The sequence below is a fragment of the Bidens hawaiensis genome, unplaced genomic scaffold (assembly GCF_021521415.1).
Source record: "Bidens hawaiensis isolate Kalapana, Puna unplaced genomic scaffold, B.hawaiensis_p1.1 tig00000905_1, whole genome shotgun sequence".
Classification (NCBI taxonomy): Eukaryota; Viridiplantae; Streptophyta; class Magnoliopsida; order Asterales; family Asteraceae; genus Bidens; species Bidens hawaiensis.
This window is the reverse complement of record NW_027491053.1, coordinates 4,789,221-4,812,017: the sequence shown is the minus strand read 5'-3', so window position 1 is coordinate 4,812,017 and position 22,797 is coordinate 4,789,221. Positions and strand designations below refer to the sequence as shown.

Here is a 22,797-nt window from a genome sequence, read left to right as displayed (position 1 = left end):
CTATTTTCAGGAACCGAAATCGGGTAGGAGCTAGTTTCAGGTATGATTAACAAAAGTCAAGAACCGGGTCAAGTAGGAACCGGTTCTGGGTATGATTGTGTATTTGACTTGGTTGGGCATGGTTTGCCGGGTTTCGGGTCGAGTCGGGTCTGGTTTTGACCGGGAGAGGTGGAACCGGTTTTGGAGGGTCTGGGTCCATGATAGGATTTTCTGAGGAACCGAAACCTTATTCATATCCGCGGGTTGGTCGGGTAGGAATGGTTCTAGGTCAGATCTGAAACCAAGTTTTTTGCCCATCTCGTGATTGGAGAGTATTTCTATCCTGATTATGACTAATTGACTATCGAAAGATTTACTTCATACTAATATGCTCTCTTCTCTCATCTTACCTATTTATATACATACCGATTATGATGCTAATATATTGACTTGAGCGTCGAATGGTAGTTCGGTCTCTGACTCACTCTAACAGAGAAGACGAAGTGTAGCGAGTAAATCTCCTCAAACGTTGCTAAGATCCATGTCTTCTATTCCGGTGAATAGATTTAGCCAAAAGAATTTGAGACAGTCAATATTTTTTTTTTGTGAGAGTTCCAATTCAATAAAAAAACAATCAAACGATTTACAATGAAGTGACAGATAAACAGGCAACAAGCTGCGCCACCACCGTTTTGGATAGCAAATACAATTCTACTAAACAACAAAGGTTTGGCTCAATATGATATTGTTGTTTTCATGCTTTATATTTACTTTTTATCATTTGTATTGTAATAATGAAATAGTAAAACCAATTAAAAATAGAAGGGGGGTATAGTGACAAACGATTTGATAATACCGATTTTTTTGTGACATTAAGTAGCTTTACTTAACTATTTGTTGGCGCAAAGTATGCCACAAAAGTTTTTTCTTTCTTAAAAAATGTACCACTATGGCACTATAAGCCTAAAAGCATAAAAAGTCATAACTAAAGAACCTAGTGATCGTTTTCTGTTTGATCGAAACATTGAATTTTGGTGTACCAAAATAAAGTGAATAGAGAAAAACAAAATTGACATATTATAGTGTTGCGAATATGAAAAACAAAAACACAATAAGGTATGAAAAACAAAAAACAATAAGGTATCCTTATTTTATGTCATTTTTTAAAATCTTTATATCTTTTTAACAGTTAACTAACCAACTTTTATAAATCATTTAAATCTAAAACGGAGACACCTTATCATCACACCGTATTTTTTGAGGGCTTCTAAATTTTTACATGGACATCACTATCAAGAAATCCTTAAAAAAGATTATTTTTCATGAATATTACATATTTCATCGATGATGATTGGAAGATGCAAAGTCATAAAATTGAGATATATCAATGTTGTTTATATCTAACTAATTCGTTTCAACTAATTGTCTAATTTCAAAATTTTCACAATGTTTATTTAATATTCTCTGTCTTTGTATGATTAGAACATAGATATGGAAATATCAATAACAATCCACACAATAAACGATTATGATTTTATTGATTCGATTATTAATCCACACAATAAACGATTTATGATTTATTGATTTGAATGTTACTAGCCAAACTATCTTTAGGCGGTATTATTTTGTGCGATGGCTGTTTTAGATGTGTTTTTTGGGCGATAGTAAATGTTGATGTGGAGATAGATAAAATTAGAATAATGTTGGGTTTTTAGATAGCAGCACAGAAACGACTTAAAAAATCTAAAAAAATTACTCGTCGTATCACAATGACATCATCAAAGGTTGTTATGCAATAAGAACACGTTTGAATTCAACATACTCAATGATGAACATTGTTATATATAGTAGTCCAATGTCTTAAACTACAAGACTTTTTTTAATTTCAGAAAGACTGAAAATTGCCTTCTAGTAGTTATCTGAAGTTGAAGGTATGATGTGACTGAGTAAACAGATAATTTCGAATAAATTCGAAATCCGATATATATTGATCAACAATGCATGGGGTTATAAGAGTAGTGGCTAATTTTGGTCCTCGTCACAAATGACAAATATTAAGTTAAGGTGATTAAAATCGAAAATCAATAAATAAATACACGTTCATTATTAAACATCTTACATCTTATCTTACATCTTACATAAGTAATAAAAGAAAATCCCTAATGCCACATGGCATCTCTTAACACCCCTCTATCCTATGTGGCACTACATAAGGCTTTCTAATCTCCTACTTTGCCACATATAAACTAATAAATACAAATAAATAATAACTACTCATAATAAATATAAACTAATAATTAATAATTAATAAATATTAATAATACATATGGAATAAATATAATACTATTGTTACTAATATTATTTATATCATCATTATTACTATTATAAGTAGCCTTTTAGTAATCAACAAAGATGTGTTAAAAAACAATAAAGTAGCTAAGAAAATAAGGATCGATCATTGGAATTTTAAAAGTTTATGAGTGCAAAAGAGTATTTTGTCGTGATTATTTTTTTACAATAGATTAGTTAAACTGAATCAAAGTTTTTGGACAATTTGGAAAAAAAAAATGTTTTCAAGTTATAATCTCTAGCAGGGGCAGTTTAGAACAACGTTTTTTTACTGCAAAATATTGTTAATTGATTCATAATTTGACAAAGGTTGAGGTGGTTTTTAAAAGAATTTTTATTTAAAAAGAGTTAGCGGGCCAAAGTGTGTTTCAACTTTCAGGTAATGACTTTGATGATAAATCTTTGGGGGGTCATGACTTTGGTGGCATATCAAAAGACTGATTTGGAAATTTAAATTTTGGTTTTAGGTTAGATTCAAAGTCAACATTTTTTGTCATGATATTTTTTATTTGATAGAGGTCAAATTTCTAAAAATAACATTTTCTGCATCTTGGTTTCTTTTAAACTACTACCGGGTCAAAGAAGAATCAATCCGTGCAAAAGTTTGAAGAGGCACGTATGTTAGTCTATTTAGATTATATGCTAGCTCACAATAATATCTCATTGTATGCATAATTTGTCTTGGTTGCTAAAATTTGTGACATGACGTGGTGATATAGGCCACAAGAAAAAAAACTGTAATAATGTTATCGATTTACAAAAGTATGAAATGATTTATGGTTCAAATGTAATTCGGGGATATTCATGATTATTGAACATTTCATATATCTTGAGTTTCTTATTACTTATATAATTTAAATTGTTAAACCCGTGTAATACACGGGTAGCTAAGCTAGTTATTAAATAAAAGGTAACGAGAATGGAAGGAACCACAAATATTATAAGGTAACTTTAATACTGATAAGAGTGAAAGTGAGTTGCTTGACAACGCCACATCATGCATGATCTATGATACCGTATTTTAGTTATTACATTCATCTTCAATTAATACAATAAAACTTCATTCAAACGTCCCGACAGGTTTGTGCCTAAACATGAAACATAATTATATCCCGAAATGTGCTATTAAACTCCAGATAAACAAATGTCTAGCTATGAAAGTATGAAACATAATTTTATCACCTAAACCTCATTAAATATCCCAACAGATATAACTTTGAAACATAACACTCAGACAAGCTATTAAACTCCCGACAAGCATATCTCTATCTATAGCACATAATTTTATACAACGAAAGTTCATTAAACCTCCCAACAAGTCTGCATCTAACTATGAAACATAGTAACATGTTATTAAAGTCCCGAAATTAAACACAATTCTACACCCAAGTATATTATTAAAATTAGCATGCTAATTTTAATTTTATTTTCTTTTTCAAATAATAAAATAATTTACAAAGCAAAATATTGAGGAATTATTTTTTTTAATAATGCAAAAAATGAGCAGAAAATAACCGAAAATTCAATTTGAAAACAATTATTAATAATAAATAATGCAGCAAGCAAGTAAGCATTAAAGCAAAAATTTAGGTATCCCGTAATAGAACCTCTGTGGCAGGCAGCTGATTTTCATTTTATCCTTCTTCGACATTCAAAATCAAAATCTTTCGATCCATCTCTGTGACAGGTATCATCTATATTTAGGGTTTCGTTTACAAAGGTTTTTCTTGTAATTTGATGGACCAGATTCTGATTAGGTTTATACGCTTTTTGTTACTACTTTTGGGTGTCTAATTTTTTGTGTATGCTGATCAATTTATAGGTTTAGGTTTGATTGTTTGAAATTGGGTCAATTTGCTTAATTGAAGATCTTATTGGTCTTGTCATCATGTTTAATTTTTGATAATTTGCCATCTAGATAATGCTCACATCCATAGTTAATTAGTTACTAAAGGCAAAAATTTAGTCGAGAAAGAAAACAAATTTTAACCTTTTTTTGTGCTCAGAGTTGCTACATATGTTTGTAATTCTATAAGGGCGCTTTCATTTCATAGAATGGAATTGGAATTTGCATAGGATTTGGAATTGGAAGGAATTGGATTTGAAATCTGAACATTACAATAGGAATTGGAATTTGAAGGAATTGAAATCCAATTCTATTCTTATTGTGTTCGTTTGAAAAATAAAGTGAAATTGAGGGTTTTTTTTAACGAGGATAACTGTGGAAACATTTTAGTTTTTTTTAGATTTTTTGTTTTTTATTTATATTTTGTGTTATGATTTTTTTTTATTATTTTTTTGAATTTTTTTAGGGGTCTTCTATTAAGATCAAAAACCCCTCAAAAAATTATTCAAAAATAATAATAAAAAATTCATAACTCAAAATATAAATCGAAAACAAAAAAAGTAAAAAAGCTAAAATGTCTTATTCATTGTTCTCGTTAAAAATAATAATAAAAAAAAAACCTTGAGAAAAGATTCCAACGAATTCACTTGAAATCCTCCACATTTTGGAAGGATTTAGAATCCCTTTATTTAAAGGAATTTGAAGGAATTGAATTCCAATTCCAATTCCATTTCTTTGAACCGAACACACCAAAATGGAATTAAGATTCCAATTCCAACGAAACAAACACGCCATGTCATGGGATTTTAATTCCAATTCCTTTGAATTTCCACGAATTCTGTGAAACGAAAGCGCCCTTAATTGTTTAAACTGAAAGTGCATTTGTGACCATCAATTTAGATGTTGTTTGCAGGATGATTTAAATATTATGCATTTACAATTGATTTTTGATCTTAATGTTTCGTTGGTTTGTGAGGATATGTCGCTATTGTTAGAATACAAAGATGTAATAAGTTGCCATTGATTGCACACTCTTTCTTTCTAGATTCTGGATTCGTTTTGAATATTTGCATCAGATACATTTCTGACTTGATTGATCGTGTCTGTATTTGGTCCACAAGCTTTAAATGTTATTGGATTTTCTTTTAAGTTTTTATTTTTTATTTTTTAAATTGGTTGTGTTTTACCAGTGAGATAGTTTGAAGAACAAGATGCAAGGTGGAAGGGGAAGAGGCAATCCTTTCTTCGGTTTTGGTGACCCGTTTTCTAGTTTTGGCATGCCTGATCATTTTGGAGGACGGGACCCGTTTGATGACCCGTTCTTCACCCGCCCATTTGGTGGAATATTCTCCTCTGGCCCATTAGGTAGTTCTCCTTTCACGGACTTCAATCCATTTGGATCAAGCATCTTTGGCCAAAGAGCAAACCCGTTCATGGTTGACCAACCGCCTAGAATCCATGAAACCAGACCCTCGTTGCCAAACACTTCACGTGGACCAATTATCGAAGAAATTAACTCTGATGATGAAAAAGATGAACCTGATGCTGAAAATAAGAACCAGAGATCTAATAAGCATGTTAGATCTGAAACACAACCTTACATTGTTCATCCTGATGATGACTTTGAAGGTAAACTGTGTTTTTTTGTTATTTACTTATTGCCTTTACAAATATCTTTCGTGTGTTTAAAACCGTCTTCATTCATGATAGCGCATAATGGGCATGAGCTGAATATTATCAATAATAATACGCGCTCAAACCCGCAAGCTAGCAGCTTCACTTTTCAAAGCTCTACGGTTACATATGGTGGTTCAGATGGAGCATATTATACGAACTCTATGACCAAAAGGACTGGCAGTGATGGAGTAAGTAAAAATACATGCTTTTTTAAAAAAAAAATTATATTGTTTGTGCCTCTAATGCTGTCTTATGTTGGGTTTCAGTTAAGATTTGAAGAATATAAAGAAGCGGATTCGGTTACAGGTCAGGCAGCTCATAGAGTTTCAAGGGGAATCCATGAAAAGGGACATACGGTTACAAGGAATTTGAAGTCAGATGGTCAGGTGGATACAATGCAAGTGTTACACAACATTGATGAAGGTATTTTGTGTAATACGATTACAATTATAACTACAATGCATTCGTATATGAAACAACGTGTATTGATGTGCGTTTGTGTGTGCGTTAGATGAAGTTGGTGGTTTTGAAGATGCTTGGAAACGAAAAGCTAGGAAACATCTACCTGGATGGACCGGTGGGTCTAATACTCATGAAGGTATAAGTTGCCATTATTGCTAGGAAAAATGACCAAAATGCTCATTTGGCTGTTCAAAGTTATCATTTTGTTTATTAAAATATAGTCTTTTCAAAATGCCCATCTCAAATCCAGTCCATCAGCCTAGATAATAATCATTACCTGACTAGATTTTCAACCACCTAGGTCACGCCACATGTTGATATCTAGTCGAGACGACTGGATTTTTTGAAAAACCTGTCGAACCACCCGGAATTTAAAAATAAGTTTTTTTCAAAGAACCAGTCAAATCGCCTAGTTTTACCCAAAAAAAGACCAGCCGAACCGCCTTAGTTTTTCCAAAAACCAACCTGGATTTGGATGGATGTTTAGAGGATATCATATTTCAAAGGACAAAATGCTAACTTTGACCAGTCAACTGGTCATTTTGGTCATTTTCCACTACTGTTATTATTGTTTTTATTATGCTTTGATTTAATATAGGTAACCAAGCGATATATATATTTTTAGGGCTAGGTGAGGCGAGAAGGGGTGGTTGGGCACTGCCATCAAGTGAGGGATTGAGGAACCATGGGGGTTCATCTGGGTCACATGCAGGTATGAGAAGGAAGTCAGATAGTGGCAACCATGGTCAGTCATCAAAGATGAGGAGGGTTTAGATCAAATGGGATATGGTTTGCGAGTGGGGTGGCGTGGGTGCTAGTATTGTAGATTATTGCAAGAGTTTGTTGACTAGTAGCTTATATTATCTACATGATTATTGATAGTTTTGTTCTCATAACATGAATGAAGAATAAAAAGACATTTTGATTAACGTACGTTCCCACTCGTGCACGATGAAGGTTCGAATTTTTTGAATGTTATGTGCTTGTTTATGTGGTTATAACAGATGAACATTTTTTTTTTGAAAAGTATACAGAATAGGATTAATCTTTTTATATTTTGAATCTTTTAGGAGTTATACAATTTGCGTAAATCTTTTTCGACTCCTTGATTCATGTTCATTATTGTCTGAAGCTCCTTTGTTGCCTGTTGGTGATTCAAAATTGCTGTCTATGCTGTATTTGATTCTTTATATCTTATTAGACACTTCCATGTTATCTAGAATCAGGCTCTAGAATGAACTTTTTTTTTTTTTGAAACAACAAATTTTTTCACCTAAAATCCCTCTAATCTTGCACTTGCAAGGATTTGAACCCACCACCTCCACTTTAAAAGGTGGACACCATACCACTAGACCATTAGGTCATGGGTAGGCTCTAGAATGAACTAAAGAAGAAATCAGTAGTAGAGTTATAGGAAAACTGTTACAAAGACTATTGTGGCTTCTAAGTTCTAACACAGGCAAGACTCCTTTTATGTTGTTATGTTACGTGGGTCAAATTATTCTACAAATGGAGACAAAAATGAGAATGATGAGAAGGATTTGTAGCCACACAAAAAAATAAATAAAAAAAGTCATAACTTAAATTTAATAAAAAAACAAAAAAAGTAAAAACACATAAATGTTTTCACCGTCTTTCTCGTTCTTAAAAAAAACAAAAAACAAAACAATGTTGAGTGAAAAAGCATCACTGTGTCATTTTGTTTATCATTGTGTTTTGTGTTTATTTTCGTCATTGATTGTGTCTTTTTTTCTTGACATTGTGTCTTTTTTATTGTGTTATAAAATTCAACATTATGTTAGATTTTGTTCGGCATTGTGTTATATTTTGCGATATATTGTGTCTTTTCTTAGTTATAATTGTGTCTTTTGTTTATTTTCGTTATTGTGTCTTTGATCTCGGTATTGTGTCTTTTCGTCGCTTTTTTTTTGAACGGGAAAGATGGGGCAAACATTTTAGTTTTTAAATTTTTTTGTTTATTATTTATATTTTGAGTTACGATTTTTTTATTAATTTTTTTGAATTTATTTTTAAGGGGTTTTTTGTGTGGTAAAAAATTCTTCCCATACTTCTTATTTTTGTCTCCCTTTGTATTTAAACTTTACCCAATGTTATGTTATGTAACACGTTTATTTTATATGATAAGTTAGCTATTAAGATTGATCCACTTGGCAGTGAACTGGAAGAAAAATCCCAATTGTGGGAGAGTGAAAAGCTAGAGGTGGTTAATTATGTTCATTCATGTTATGTATCTTCAAATGAGACTTTCTTACAGTAAAATAGCATTGGTAGAGTGTTTATGCAAACTTGTTCTTGTATTTGATTGGATTATAAATATTTAGAGGATGTTAGGAAGGATGTGGCTTCTTGTTTTGCATTATTTCATATCATTCACTCTTTTAACAAAATTTTAACAGGGATTATGAATAGGGTTTACAATCGGGTACCCTGATCGATTCAACTTATTTGTTACCGGTACTCTGTCTGATTCAGCTTTTTTGTTACTCGTACCGGTACCAGTACCAAGATCGTTGGAAATTTGGGAAAAAAACAAAAACATAAAAAACAAAATGGTCCAAAAGCGGTACGGTACCGATGGTATTGGCATTCGTTTTTATTATCGGTACCCTGATCGATTCAACCTTTTTGTTTCTCGTACCATTACTGGTATCAAGATTGTCGGAGATTTGAAACAAATGCAAAGCGGTTCAAAAACGAGTACCGCACCGATACAGGGTACTGTACCGAAACAAAGAAGGTAGACATTGATTTTGGAAAACAAACAAAAATTGCTAATAAAGCCATAAAATGAAATGCAACATAGAAGTATTTGTTTTCTACTGCTTATAAAATAATAAAAGTAAACCTTTAAGTTTTGATAAGAAACTCAACAATCAATTTTAAATTAAGATGTCTCAAAAAACGTAATTAAGGTTAAGTTCAAGTAACACACTAAAAGGATTTATTTAAGTCCAACTAAGCCCCACCTTGACAAGGTTAAAGTGTGATGAGTGGACCTCTTTCTCACATATTTGACCTCTTTTCTCCCCTAAGTGCATTTCCAATCCGTCCCCCGTCTTCATCTCTATAATTACACCAAAAACACTATATTTCTCTTCTTTGTTTAATTAAATAATATTTTTTATACCTTTATCATTACAGTTGTCTCTCTCCTCTACTCACAACCAATTCAACAAATATTAAAAAATAAATAGGGCAAACAAAGTTTTCCCAAATTTATAAAAAATCACTACCGTTTCTCTCTCTTCCCTATAATTAACACTCACAACTACTCCCAAACTCACCTTAAAATTTGCAAAATCTCCTCACAAAATTTTAGAAAATTGGTTGAGAATGCTCTAAAAGAGCACTTATTCTTCCCAACATATCCTCTAATTAAGAACAAACAATGCAATTCAATAATGATAAATTACATCCCCTCCATTTCTAATCCTTTAACTAATAACTAGGTACTTAAAATTATTATCTTCTTTTATAAAAAAAACATATGCAATATAAAGTACGTGTGACTTTTAATTTTGAAGACCCAAAACGATACAAAATTCTAAGCTCTTATTTTAAATTCTCTCTCTCTCTCAACCACCTAATTCGTACATTCAATTTCAATTTAATATGAGTATATGTTGGTTCGGGTTATGTTCATCTCTAGCGAGATACATATAAAAAAAATAGGTAAGAATGTAATGAGTGATACATGGGACCGAAATATTGTACTTTAGTTGGTTCAAGTGAAATTCAGATTACTTTATACCTTAATGCATGATGTTTGATTAAAAAAAACAATGATTTTGTACAGGAACTAATAACTATATTTTAGCGAAATCTATTACAAAATGCATTAAAATAATAACTATTATATGGAGGCATGTTAGTGGAATGATAATTGAGTAATAAAATTGAATATAGACGAGAAGGAAAATGGTCAAAACGTAGGGAGACTTTAACCACTCCAACAAAACTTCATTTACGATATCTAACTACTATATTAAACCAATACATATTCACATGGCCTTTAACTAAGCTATCTACATAAGATTCCACCTTAATAATTTTTAAAATTATAATTTACAAATAAGTTTCAATTTTTACAATTTTCACTTCATGAATAATAAAATGAAAATATATTGTTGGTGGAAATCAAACTCATTACATTACTTTTAAAAACCTTGAAACTTACCAACTTAACTATGATAAATTGATATTAACCGTATATTTTTCTTAATCGGTATAGACTCACAAGATATGTATATTATTAAAGTTAACTTTTTTGTTTTATTTTTTTAACCACCTGTGTTTCACATGGGCTATATCCTAGTCCTGTATATATAAAAAAACTAACTACGAAATCAAGAGGCTATAATTTGGGGGGGGGGGGGGGGGAAGCTATAGCCTTATAAAACTAACGGGTCCCTGATCATAAATAGATTTTCCCCTTAGTATATATAGAGAGCTTATTGTGGAAAGGATAGCCTCTTTACAACTCTAAACTAGCCACCACCAACACCATGTAGAAATCGGCTCCTTTCTCTCTCTCTCTCTAGACCTTGAGACCCGATCTCACCTAATACCATTCTAATGGTACACCCTAGACGGGAACTCAATCATCATCATTAAGATCAGAATAATGCCTTCCTTCTTCGTGTTCTAAGATCTAAAAGGTACACATTATTCATCTCATTCTCGTTTTCAATTATCATGTTTAAAGAATTAGCGTGCTCTCTATTATTCCGTTCTCAATAGCTATCATCTCTATCTTGCTAAGTCTTTCTTTAGACATTGCGGATTGTAAATAAGATTTCAATAACTATAATTTCGAAAAACTCCTTTCTGCAGATGCTATCGTGACTGCTGATGTTCTAAGTCAACTTTGTTGTTATCCTACCTATTCGTTTATTTCATTTATTTATCAGTTAAAAATAACGGATATGTTTCAATTTTCAATGGGCCTGTAAGTCTTTAGACAATCTAAAAAAAGTAGGTTTAAAAGGTGTTTGAGTATTATAAAGATAATGAAATTATAAGTGTTCAAGTATTTTATATATAATATCGGGAGTTTTTAAAATTTTTTGTGCTCATGAAAAAACATGCTCCAGCCGGGCGCCCGCATGGCACACCCTAAAAGCCGGCACTGACATAGCTTATTAGAAGATACGTGACAAAATCCTTCAAGGAAGCTGGGGGAGAAAGGAGGTGGTAGGGGATTTGCTGAAGAAAGGGATCGTTCTTTTCAAGATTAAAAGTTCTGAGGGCCATGTAGAGGTATGGCAAACGAACATAGAGATAAGGTTAAGTTTGATTGGTTACACAAGGAGGCTGCGGATCAGTTTAAAATGACTAGTGGTACATTCTATGTCACTTACATGAATGAAGGCAACAAAACTTTGCTTACAACTGAAAACGCGTTGCCAACATGTTTAATGGTGATGGTGAATAAAGTTGTGGAGATGGTTATGGCAAAGTGAGTGGCTGCCTATTACTTGTACGAATTTATTTGTTATTTATTTATTTATTTTTGTATGAAATACTCTGTGGTTCAATTGCATATTGAAATATCTGTTAAAACAATTGGGTTAAAGTAACACTTTTCAAAATTATCCATAATGTTTATATTAGAAATTAGAAAGCTATAACTAACCAGACTGTAGACCCAATTATAACCCCACATTTAGTTATGTCTAGTTCTTGCCAGCGCTTACTATAAATTTTATAGGGATTTTTGAACAGATTGAATACAATCTTACGTTCCCCTCCATGACTGTATCATGTGACTAAATTCAGCAACATGGACTAGGGTGTGGATGGACCTGCTGGTCCACGAACCTAGTTTGAGAAGTTGCATCATGTTCTACGATTACACTCATAGACATGCTCTATCAACTTTAGGTGCCATGTCACCATTTTAACCGATATTGAGGTTATCATTTTAAACATACTGCTAAAACACATATAAAGCATAATATAATTTATCAAAGTGATCAAAGGTATGAAAAACAAGAAAGAAAATACCATACCTTATCATATTATAAAAAACAAAGGAATTAGCTTTTGATGTTAACTTCTCAATTACAAGAGTTTAAACATTTATGTCAACCCAAAAGTTTTGACTTTTTTTAAATACATTTTACATAAGAAAATTATGGTTTGTGCCCCCTGTCCTTTATGTGCAAGGGCACTCTATGGGTCTCATTCTCAATTGGCTCGTTCTGTGCCATCGGACTTTTTTGGTGCGTACACTATGCCTCCCGCTGTCATGACTACGCCCAACTTGGTGCTATAATGACTATTATGCCCTTTTCTGATGGTTCATACTCTTGTGCTATCAAAAAATTTAATTTGTGATCCTCTGGCTTAATTTTCCTTCAATATTTAAATTAAATGTTTTTTTAATATCTCTCCTCAAAGTTAAAAAATAATTTTTCTTCTTCAATAACTTTTATAAATTACCAAAGTGAAGGAAAAATTAGTCGCAAAAGTTATAAAAATAGTTATACAAAATTGATTTTTTTTAACTTTTCAACCAAACGAGCCCAAAACTTCAACCTGAAACAAGTTTATTTAAGTTTTGAACCAAATAACATCCAAATTTCAATCCGGAACTTATAAAAAATTGATTTTTTAAAACTTTTGAACCAAACAAGCCCGAAACTTCAACCCCAAACACGTTTTTTTTTTTAACTTTTTGACCAATAACATCCAAATTTCAACCCGAACCTCATAAAAGATTGATTTTTTTAAAAAGATTTTGAACCAAACGAGCCCAAAACTTCAACGCGAAACAAGTATTTTTAAAGTTTTGACCAAATAGCATCCAAATTTCAACCCAAAACTTATAAAAAATTGATTTTTTTAAAACTTTTGAACAAACAAGCCTGGAAGTTCAACCGAAACAAGTTTGTTTTTAAGTTTTGAACCAAATAACATCCAAATTTCAACCCGAAACTTATAAAAAGTTGATTAAAAAAAAAAAACTTTTGAACCAAATGAGCCCGAAACTTCAACGCGAAACAAGTATTTTTAATGTTTTCTACCAAATAACATTCAAATTTTAACACGAAACTTATGAAATTTATTTTTTTAGAACATGCTCGTGCTCGCTGGTGATGTGGTGGTGCTTTTGCTCGCCGGTGATGGGTACGGTGGTGGTGCTCGTGCTCGCCAGTGACGAGTATGGTGGTGGTGTTGTCACTCATGCTCGTGCTCGTTGGTAACGGGTATGGTGGTGGTGCTTGTGCTCGCCAGTGATGTGGTAGTGGTTCTCGCACTCGTGCTCGCCTGTGACGGGGTGTAGGTGATCGGGGTTGGAGGTGGAGATGAGTGGATGGTGGTGGTGATTAGGTATTTAAGGAATTGTAAATTGAAGTGATATGGACAAGATTGAGGAAAGGGATAAGGTGTGTAGAAGAATGGAGAAGTAAAGGGTTTGGAGAAGAAGGGATAAGAGCATTCTCATTCCATCCATTAAAACACCCCTATCTTTAAATTTTAAAAAAATCTTTTAATTCGTCACTTCATCCAATCCCCTATTCATATACCTTATCTCTAATTTATAAAAATATGCTACAGTAACTCTTTATTTATAAAAATATGCTACTGTATCCCTCCCTATCTCAACTCCTGGACTTTCACCCGCCAATTTCATCATCTCCCGCCCATCTTCCTTTCCCTCTTACTCTGAAGTAGGTTAATCTACTTTCTCCTTTCTTGCTTCTTTCCCTATGAAACAAATCGGTGGCAAAACCTAAATCAAAGAAATCTTTGTTCATCGACAAAAGCTACAGCAGGTACTCTCTCCATCTCTCAGTTTCAATATGTTTATTGTAGGATTAAAACTATTAGTATGATTTGGAGGTGTTCTTACAAATATGCCGGCATGATAAGAGATGTTAATTAGGGTTTGTAGATGTTCTAGTTCCATGTTCTTGGATAGTAATTTGGGTTTATTGGTGTTTGTTGATGGATTGTAATTTGGTTCATGATTAGGGTTTAGGGTTTGTAGATGCTTAGAGTTGTATACAAATATGTTCATAGAGGATAAACATGGTGGTTTCTTTTATCATCATATTTTTAACACGTTTCAGTTTTGTGTGGATTTCTTTAATTTATTTGGTCCATGTTGTTGTTTTCAGAGTATGCACGTTGTTTTCTTTTCTTGGTTTAATACATTTGAAGTTACAAATAGCACTAATAGTGGAATTACCCACATAGGATGCAAGTTTTGTAGAACATGAAACAATTAGGGTAATTAAATTGTGTTCATTTATATAATTAGTATGTGTTATAAATATTGGTCAACTAATGAAACTATTATAATAGATAAGAGAACACATTCATTTATTGTTTTATGTTATGTGTTTGGATTAATATGAGAGTAAAAAAAAGCAAGGTTGATTATATATACATGCATGCATATGATCAATAAAATGCCGTATTTCTTTATCAATCCTAATATAATGATCTTTGTATCATATTTTAGTTTTGAGCATGGGTTCACAAGATCAAGGTTTATCCTACACCAAACTTCTTTGTGGGAAATCTATTGTGAGCCTTGACGACTCTCCACCCTTACCCACAAATCCAAACAGTGTTAAGAAATCAAAAAGGGGAGTGAACTTCACTACTAAAGAAGACGAGCTAGTCGTCGCTGCATGGCTTAATCATAGCCTTGATTCCATTCAAGGAACGGATCAGAAATACTCTCAATTGTGGGAAAATATCTATTTGTTCTTCGAGCAACATAAAGAAACCACAAACGAAAGGTCAATCAAGTCTTTATCAAATCGATGGTCTTGCATTCAAAAGGCCACTAATACTTTTTGTTCGTGCCTAGATCAAGTTGAACGATTAAATACAAGTGGCATAACCGATCATGATAAGGTAGAAATTCCACACTCTAACTTGTTTTGAGAGTATTTTATAATGTTGGTTTAATCTTGACGAGTCGGGTCAAAGTTGGTTATGAAATCAAATTAAGTTTGCATTTAATGGGTAAGTGCCAATAAAGCAAAGAGAGTACAAACCAGCATAAAAAATACTTATTTTGTTTATCTAACATGTATTTTATTTGTTTAAATGCAAGTTTGAAAAGGCAAAGTTTATGTACCATAAACAAGAAAACTGCAGCTTCCCGTTCGAGCATTGTTGGAACCTATTAAAGAACCAACCCAAGTGGATTTCACGAAAGGATGACTCAAAGCAAAAGAGGACAATGGTCCTATCCCTGACCCCAACCACAACCCCATCCGAGGCTGGCAATGCAATTGAGAATGAAGTTATCGATTTGGATCGACCACTGGGTAGGAAAGCTGCAAAACGATTATGAAAAGCGGAAAGTGAGCAAACCGAGGAAATCAAACAACTCAGAATGATGAAGTATACACTTTTAGAGGAGTCGCAGGCTCAAGAGAAAGAGTTTTATCGCCTTCGGGCCGAGAAGATGGAGTATGACAGACTTGCTGAAGAAGAAAGGATGAGGTTGAAGGCAGAAAAGTTGAGAATTGAAGCTGAGAAAGCGGAGCTTGCAAAGAATGAATCCGATCAACGGATTATGATGTAGGATGCGAGTGCTATGACAGAACTCCAGCGACTATATTTTGAAGAACTTCAAAGGGAAATCATAATAAAACGCAGTCGTGCTTGAGATAATCGCTTTAAAGGCCGAACACTGGTGCATAGATATTGGTGCTACAAGGAAATCTAATTCCCCTTTTTGGTGTTACATGGAAATCTTACTGCACAAGTACATATATTTTGTCGTATTGTCTAAACTCTTACTTTTATAGTTTTTGGGTTCCATGGAATTCAGTTTGTAGCCTTCTCTAGCCTTGTGGATGTTGGTCTTATTTTGTTTTTAATTAAAGGTTGTTGAAATGTTACTTTGTTTGAAATTAATGTGATTTAAGATGCAATTTAATGTGCTTTGTTTGGGTGTGTGGTTGCTTCAAATTAATGTGCTTTAAGCTGCATTTTTGTTATGCTTCTCTATGTAGCTGTACTTTTTTTTACACGTTAAAGGGACATTAGTATCATTCTGCAGCTCTTGTTATTCTATATGTTCATGTGATATTTTCTTTTGTATTGCATCACCTCCTACTGCATTGGTGTTTGGATTGCTGCTGTGATTTGTTTGCATTGTAGCATAATAGATGTGATTTGTTCTTGTGATTTCTTTGTTTGAATTGCATCAATTGTTAATGTGATTTGCAGCAGTTAATGTGTTTGAATTGCAGCAATTAATGTGATTTGCAACAATGAAACAAATCCGTCTTCAATCGCACAACTTAGGAGAGCTTTATTTAGTTAGTTTTTTTCCTCTGTATTCTTCCATGATTTTGATTTTCATTTATGCTTCTATTGAATTTGTAATTATTGAATTTGTAATTATTGAATTTGTAATTCGCTTTTAATATTATTATTTATAGTGATTCTTGATAACTTGATTTACAAGCAGTAAGAAAGTCATGTTTGGATAAATTTAGGTTGCACAAAAACTCAAAGATTGATGAGATAATAGCAATTAAGTAGCAACTAGGGATGAGCATTTTCGGTATTGGTACTGAATTCGGTACCGAATCGATACCATGTTTTGAGTTTTCGGTAACCGGTACCAAACCAAACATATCGGTACCGTTACCGGTACCAACTATTTCCGAATTTCGGGATCTGGATTTTCGGGATCGGTACCGGTCAGTACCGATACCTTCCCGAGCTCATCCCTAGTAGCAACAATAAAAATAGCAGCTTGAAGTGATATATATTATTGTTTATCCTGCTGTCGGATTGTGTACAAGCATGTGGACAAGAATTTATAAGACAAAAGCCATCTGAATATATTTTTGAAGTTATGTTTTAAAATTGGATGGGGATTGTTATAGTTTGCTTACTGTTGTTTTATTTTAGTTGGCCTGTTAGTTCTAGTTTTTCTTTTTGGTGGCATGATGATAACACAATATTTAATATACAAAAGATAACAGATCACCATGGTTAAAGCATTTACTAGCCCATGTGGACTTAGACACACAGGAATGTGCAGCTCACATACTTGGAATTGTGTCTTGTGGGCTTTCTTTGCCTACTGCAATGATATGTGTTCTCTTGGATAGACCACTGCAAACTGTTTGTTAAGAACTCCTACTGTAATTTTGGTATTTATTTACCTAAGGGTAATTTTGGTATTTTATTTACCCTCACTAGTGGTAGCAGGTTATAGATTTTTAGAAGGCTAATATGAGTCATTCATAATTACAAGTGCAGTTTAGTGAAGCTTCTTTTCGCGTTACAATGTATAATTGTTTCGGGTTACAATGTAGTGCAGTTTAGTGAAGTTTCTTTCCACGTTTCACTGAAGAGTCGAAATTTGGTATGCTATATAGTTGGATTGAAAATTGATATTAATATAGGTCAAGTTTGCTGCGAATTTGCAGACGGGTCAAAGTCAACAAAATAAATGGAACTCAGTCAAAGTTTCGTTCAGACAAATGCTTTTTTAGATGAAGTTAATTGGGACCTACACATAAATTAAACGCATATCGATATAATGTTTGGTTTAGTATATTGTATGAGTTCGACCGGAGTTTAGGCTCGCTTAATGTTTGTGATTTTTCTAAAAGTTATTAGAATTTTGTAGATGAAAAATATAATAAGACAAAATAGTAAGTAGTTAAAATTGTAAATGAATAGAAAGAGAAAAAATAATTAAAAAAAATATATAGAGGTAGATATAGAGGATAGGATGTGAGGTGTTTTTTAAAATGAGAGGCATATTTTAAAAAGTAGTAATTTTTTGTTAAATTATAGGGTTAAGTATGGTGGAAGGGATGTGAATGCTCTAAGGTGTATTTGTTTAATGTATAACCGGTATTTACGTGCAAATAGAACAAAAAAACCTCATTCTTCAGCTTTTTATTTAAAGGTTTAAAAAATAAAATATAAAAAAAAATTCTTATTTCATTCTTGAGTTTTTTTATTAAAAGAAAAAAAAAAGAATAGAAAGAAAAGTTAGGCATTTTTTCCTTCAAAACTTTCCTGTCAAATATGACCGGATTATGAAGGAAAAGTTTATATATTACTAATTTACCCATCTTTTCCTTCCTATCTAATTCAAGAATCAGGGCATAATTGTAAAGTTACAATTTTGTTTTCCTATCTTTTCCTTCATATCTAACTCAAGAATGTAATTAACGCTATCTTTTCTTTTTTTTATTTTAACTCGATAATGTCTTTTAAGTATATAATTTCTTTTCCTTTCTTCCCTTATCCAATCTTATTATTTTTTTTCCTTGTATTTTAAACCCGAGAATGTAGTGCTAAAGTTGACGACCCATAACGTCTAAAACTAACGGCGGGAGGCATAGTGTGTCATTCGGAAAACTTCGATGGCAGAAACGCGCAAATTGAGAATGAGACCCGCCCCGCCCATAAGGACATGGGCACAAACCATAATCTTCTCCTTTTCTTTTTTGAGACTTGTAAATGTATTACTAAACCAAGCTAACATGTCTACTACAGAATCTAAACACTCAACCTCACAAAAGAAGAAGCACTCATTAGTCATTACATACCCGAATATCATTGTGCTAATGCCCTTTGCTACATTTTAGTATTTTACATAGTTAGTCAACCACGAAAAATACCTTTTTACATGTAGTTCTTAATGCCGTTACTTACTAGAGCTGGTTATTGATATAATTTCCTAGTAATTTTAAATTTAAAACTGACAATTATATTTACCAATAATTGGTAATAAGTAGATAATAGTTTAATTACACAATTTAAAACTTTTCTGAACATATTATAAAGCAACACATGGGCAGTGCTCTAGTGGTTTACCTGTTCAGATCTCGTATCTAACAAAATGTCGTGCGTGAGCCCTGGTTTTACCACAGTTGGCTTTCGGGTGACGGGTTTCCTTTAAAATTAATGACGGACTGGGTCACCAACGTTGCTTGCCGTCGTGGGCATGGACTTGCCAACAGGTATACCCAAGTTTCTTCATCGTTCAAACAAAAGTATGATTAAAAAGCAACCAATAGTTTGTGAACACGTCACCCCACCATTGCTGCGGTTGGGAATGTAAGCGGAATATGAATCCTCTCCCTCTCATTCAACCACTGTTGAGAAGTTGCATCATGTTCTGATGGCACTATTAAAACTGAACTTGTGGTGATGATAGGGTAGGGGCTTCTAAAGATTCTTATTTTTAAGATGAGGCGCATGTATGCATGATTAAATATAAAAACAAATATTTAGCCAAGTGATTGATAAGTATCTGATATACCACCACATATTGAATTAGTTTCTAAGAATGGCAATAGAAAGAATTATTAACACGATGGAAAGTATCTGATATTCTACCACATAAAAAAAGGCCACAAACAAACATGTGTGCGAAACTAAACCATTATAGTTTATTTTACGAACCAACACAAAACAATCAAGTGAACCCGACAAGCAAAATGGGACATTGTTTGAGCCTCTCGTTATCCATTACACCCATTTTGACGCAAATGGTTCTTAACTTGACATCATTTTCATCCTTCCCATTTTTTTTTCCTTTTGTAAACAATGCTTTAGTTGGTTTTGTTTTAAACGAAACAAAAAAAAATTGAAAAAAATCGAAACCGAAAAAACAAACATAACGAAACAAAATACAAAACTGAACCGAAACTAAACCAATCATCAAAGTCCCAACAATCAATTTTAAAATAAGATGTCCCAAACTAGTTGTGTAAAACGTAATTAAGGTTAAGTTCAAGTAACACAATAAAAGGAGTATATATATAACTAAGCCCCACCTTGACTAGGTTAAAGTGACGATTGGACCTCTTTCCCACATATTTGACCTCTTTTCTCCTATAAAAGGGCACTTATTCTTCCCAACATATCCTCTAATCAAGAACAGACAGTGTAATTCATTAGTGATAAAGGCTCTGGTTATCCACACATCATTAACTTATCCACACACCCAGGGCTGTCTCTAAGAGCACGATGGTCGTCGTGGGCCTTGCACGAGCTATGAAAATGGGCCTCGAAATATATTAAAAGAAATTAAAACCTCATATAATATATATGAAATATATTCAAAGAAATTAAAAACGTATGGGCCTCAAACCTTGATGGGCCTTGCATGATTGCCTAGCCCGCACATGCTCTAAGACAGCCCTGCACACACCCTTTCATGTGGGGTTCCATACGATCGTATAATCTCTATACGATCGTATGTAGGGTGTGTGAGTTTTGAGAGGGTGTGCGAATATCATATCCAATGATAAATTACACCCCTCCATTTCTAATCCTTTAACTAGTAGCTAGTAACGAATATCATATCCCATGATAAACTATGACCGGGTCAAATATATTACTCGAGGAAGACTCGTGGTGAGGAGGCCCGTGTTGCATGTTTATGCTAAGGCGGGTCAAATATATTACTTGAGTCATTGACTTCGTGTTTCGTGACTTGGGATGAGGAGGCCTGCTGTTTTGTTGAACAGTGACTGAGTCAAATATATTACTCGAGGAAGACTCGGGGTGAGAAGGCTCGTGTTACGTGATTATGTTTTGTTAAACCGTGACCGAGTCAAATATATTACTCAAGGAAGACTTGGGGTGAGGAGGCTCGTGTTACGTGATTATGTTTTGTTAAACCGCAACCGGGTCAAATATATTACTCGAGGAAGACTCGGGGTGAGGAGGCCCGTGTTGCTGATGGTTGGGTAAAAGTTAGCTAGTTTTATATATTAATTAGTTATATTTAGTTAAATAATCGAATGAACATTGGTACTTCAAGCATTGTTTACGTGTTTTCAGGATATTGGAAGCTATGGAGCTTAACGAGGATATTTACGGGCTTGGAACAAAGATCGAGAAGTGAGAGATTGGACGTACACGCATCACGAGGCATTCAAGAAAAGAAAAAATGAAAATCTGAAGTTTTACATCTTCGCGGTACGCAAAGATGCAACGGAGGGCAACTTCGCGATACGCGACGTTGCAGGATGTCGGCCGCGACTATTTTGTTCTCCGCGATACGCGAAGAAGCATGCTGGGACATCTGCGCAATACGCGAAGATGCTTAAGTCGGCCAAAAATTTAGGTTTTCCCTATTTAAACCCCTTAACCTCCCCATTCAGCTAATAACGACTTCCAGAGGCAAAAGAGGCTGCTTAGGACGATCTTCCCATTCCAAGGCTTCCGGTTCATCTAGGGTTTGCATGTTCATCAAGATAAGTGATATAATCAATATGTCGATGCTTGGCTAGGTTTCTTGTTCATTCTAGGCTAGGTTTTTGTGTACTTTAACTTCTGACCAGATTCGTATGTTTAATGTTTATGAGCTTGATTAAGTTATTGCCTTAGTCTTGCTTAATTGTTGATTGATTATTTAAACAATTTGTGTTTGGGATTATTAATTAATGCATTATTTGTTTGGTTGGTTTTATCAACATTTAGGGTTTAAGCTCTTGTGTCATTGATTAGTTATCATCAAATATTGTCTCTCAATTGGTTTTAACAAACATAAGTTGGTGATTAGGTAAACCGAGTTTCATTGTGTCATCAATTAGGTTAGGGTATCGTTTGACATCACAATCCAACTACTAGGTTTAGTAATTACTGCGTAATCAATATAATCGAATCTGGGATTAAGTTAAATGTCACATTAACCGAACCTAGAATAAATGTTTTTATTAATATTATTTACAAATCGTTTTAAATTAATAATTAGTTTTAAATCTTTTTCTAAAAAACCGCTTGACATCGTTTGTCCGCCTTAGTTAATTAATTAATTTAGTTATATTAAATTAGCACTTTCCTTCAGTCCTTGTGGAGACGACCTTACTTATCCGTACTAGTTATAGGTATTTAAGTTCTTAATTAATTGTTTTTAAGTAGACCGCGACAGTCTACGTCAGTTGCGTGTTTGACCAAGGAAATTATTTATTTATTTACTTATGATTTGACCAAGGAAAATTATTTATTTATTTACCCTTATGATCTTCTCCATTATTTTTATATTTATTAATTTAAATTGATTTATAAATGTCATTTATAAAAAACATAATCTCACTCATGTTAAGCTGACTTTGTGTGTATGTTATTGATTTTCAGGTTGAGAAATTGGGAATTACCGCTTGGACGTGCTCGAGACTACCCGGATGGTTGAAGACGTATCTAGTCGAAGAATTTAATAAAGCAAACTGTTTACTTTACTTTCATTACTAGACGTATTTAAAAATTTGGTTTTTGGGCATAATTCCCGGTTTTGGTTTTGTACTTGAATATTTTCCGCTGCATGTAACTCTAGATTTGTTTTTAATCAATTGAAACTGTTTTAACATTTACATACAAATCTTATGGTATGATGACCAACTGTTTGGCTCCCAGGTTTCGAGTTCTTACATATCGCCAAAATGTTCAAGAAGAATGCCCCATTTATTAGGAATATCCCAGAAAAATTTCGATCAAGAAAA

General features: G+C 33.2%; 1 protein-coding gene across 1 annotated transcript; it reads left to right on the top strand.

The window, feature by feature from the left end:
• Positions 1-5,367: 5,367 nt before the first annotated feature.
• LOC143547625 (uncharacterized) lies at positions 5,368-7,109 on the top strand. The gene is made up of 5 exons (XM_077039011.1): positions 5,368-5,803; positions 5,885-6,039; positions 6,118-6,274; positions 6,363-6,449; positions 6,939-7,109. The coding sequence occupies exons 1-5, from the start codon at positions 5,386-5,388 to the stop codon at positions 7,085-7,087; spliced, it is 966 nt and encodes a 321-aa protein (XP_076895126.1). The 5' UTR covers positions 5,368-5,385; the 3' UTR covers positions 7,088-7,109.
• The last annotated feature ends 15,688 nt before the right edge of the window (positions 7,110-22,797 follow it).

Excerpts from the sequence above, each read along its gene's own strand:
- LOC143547625 (XM_077039011.1), top strand. The coding sequence starts at position 5,386 with ATGCAAGGTGGAAGGGGAAGAGGCAATCCTTTCTTCGGTTTTGGTGAC. Across the intron at positions 5,804-5,884 it reads TCCTGATGATGACTTTGAAG|CGCATAATGGGCATGAGCTG; the intron begins GTAAACTGTGTT and ends CATTCATGATAG. Across the intron at positions 6,275-6,362 it reads GTTACACAACATTGATGAAG|ATGAAGTTGGTGGTTTTGAA; the intron begins GTATTTTGTGTA and ends TGTGTGCGTTAG.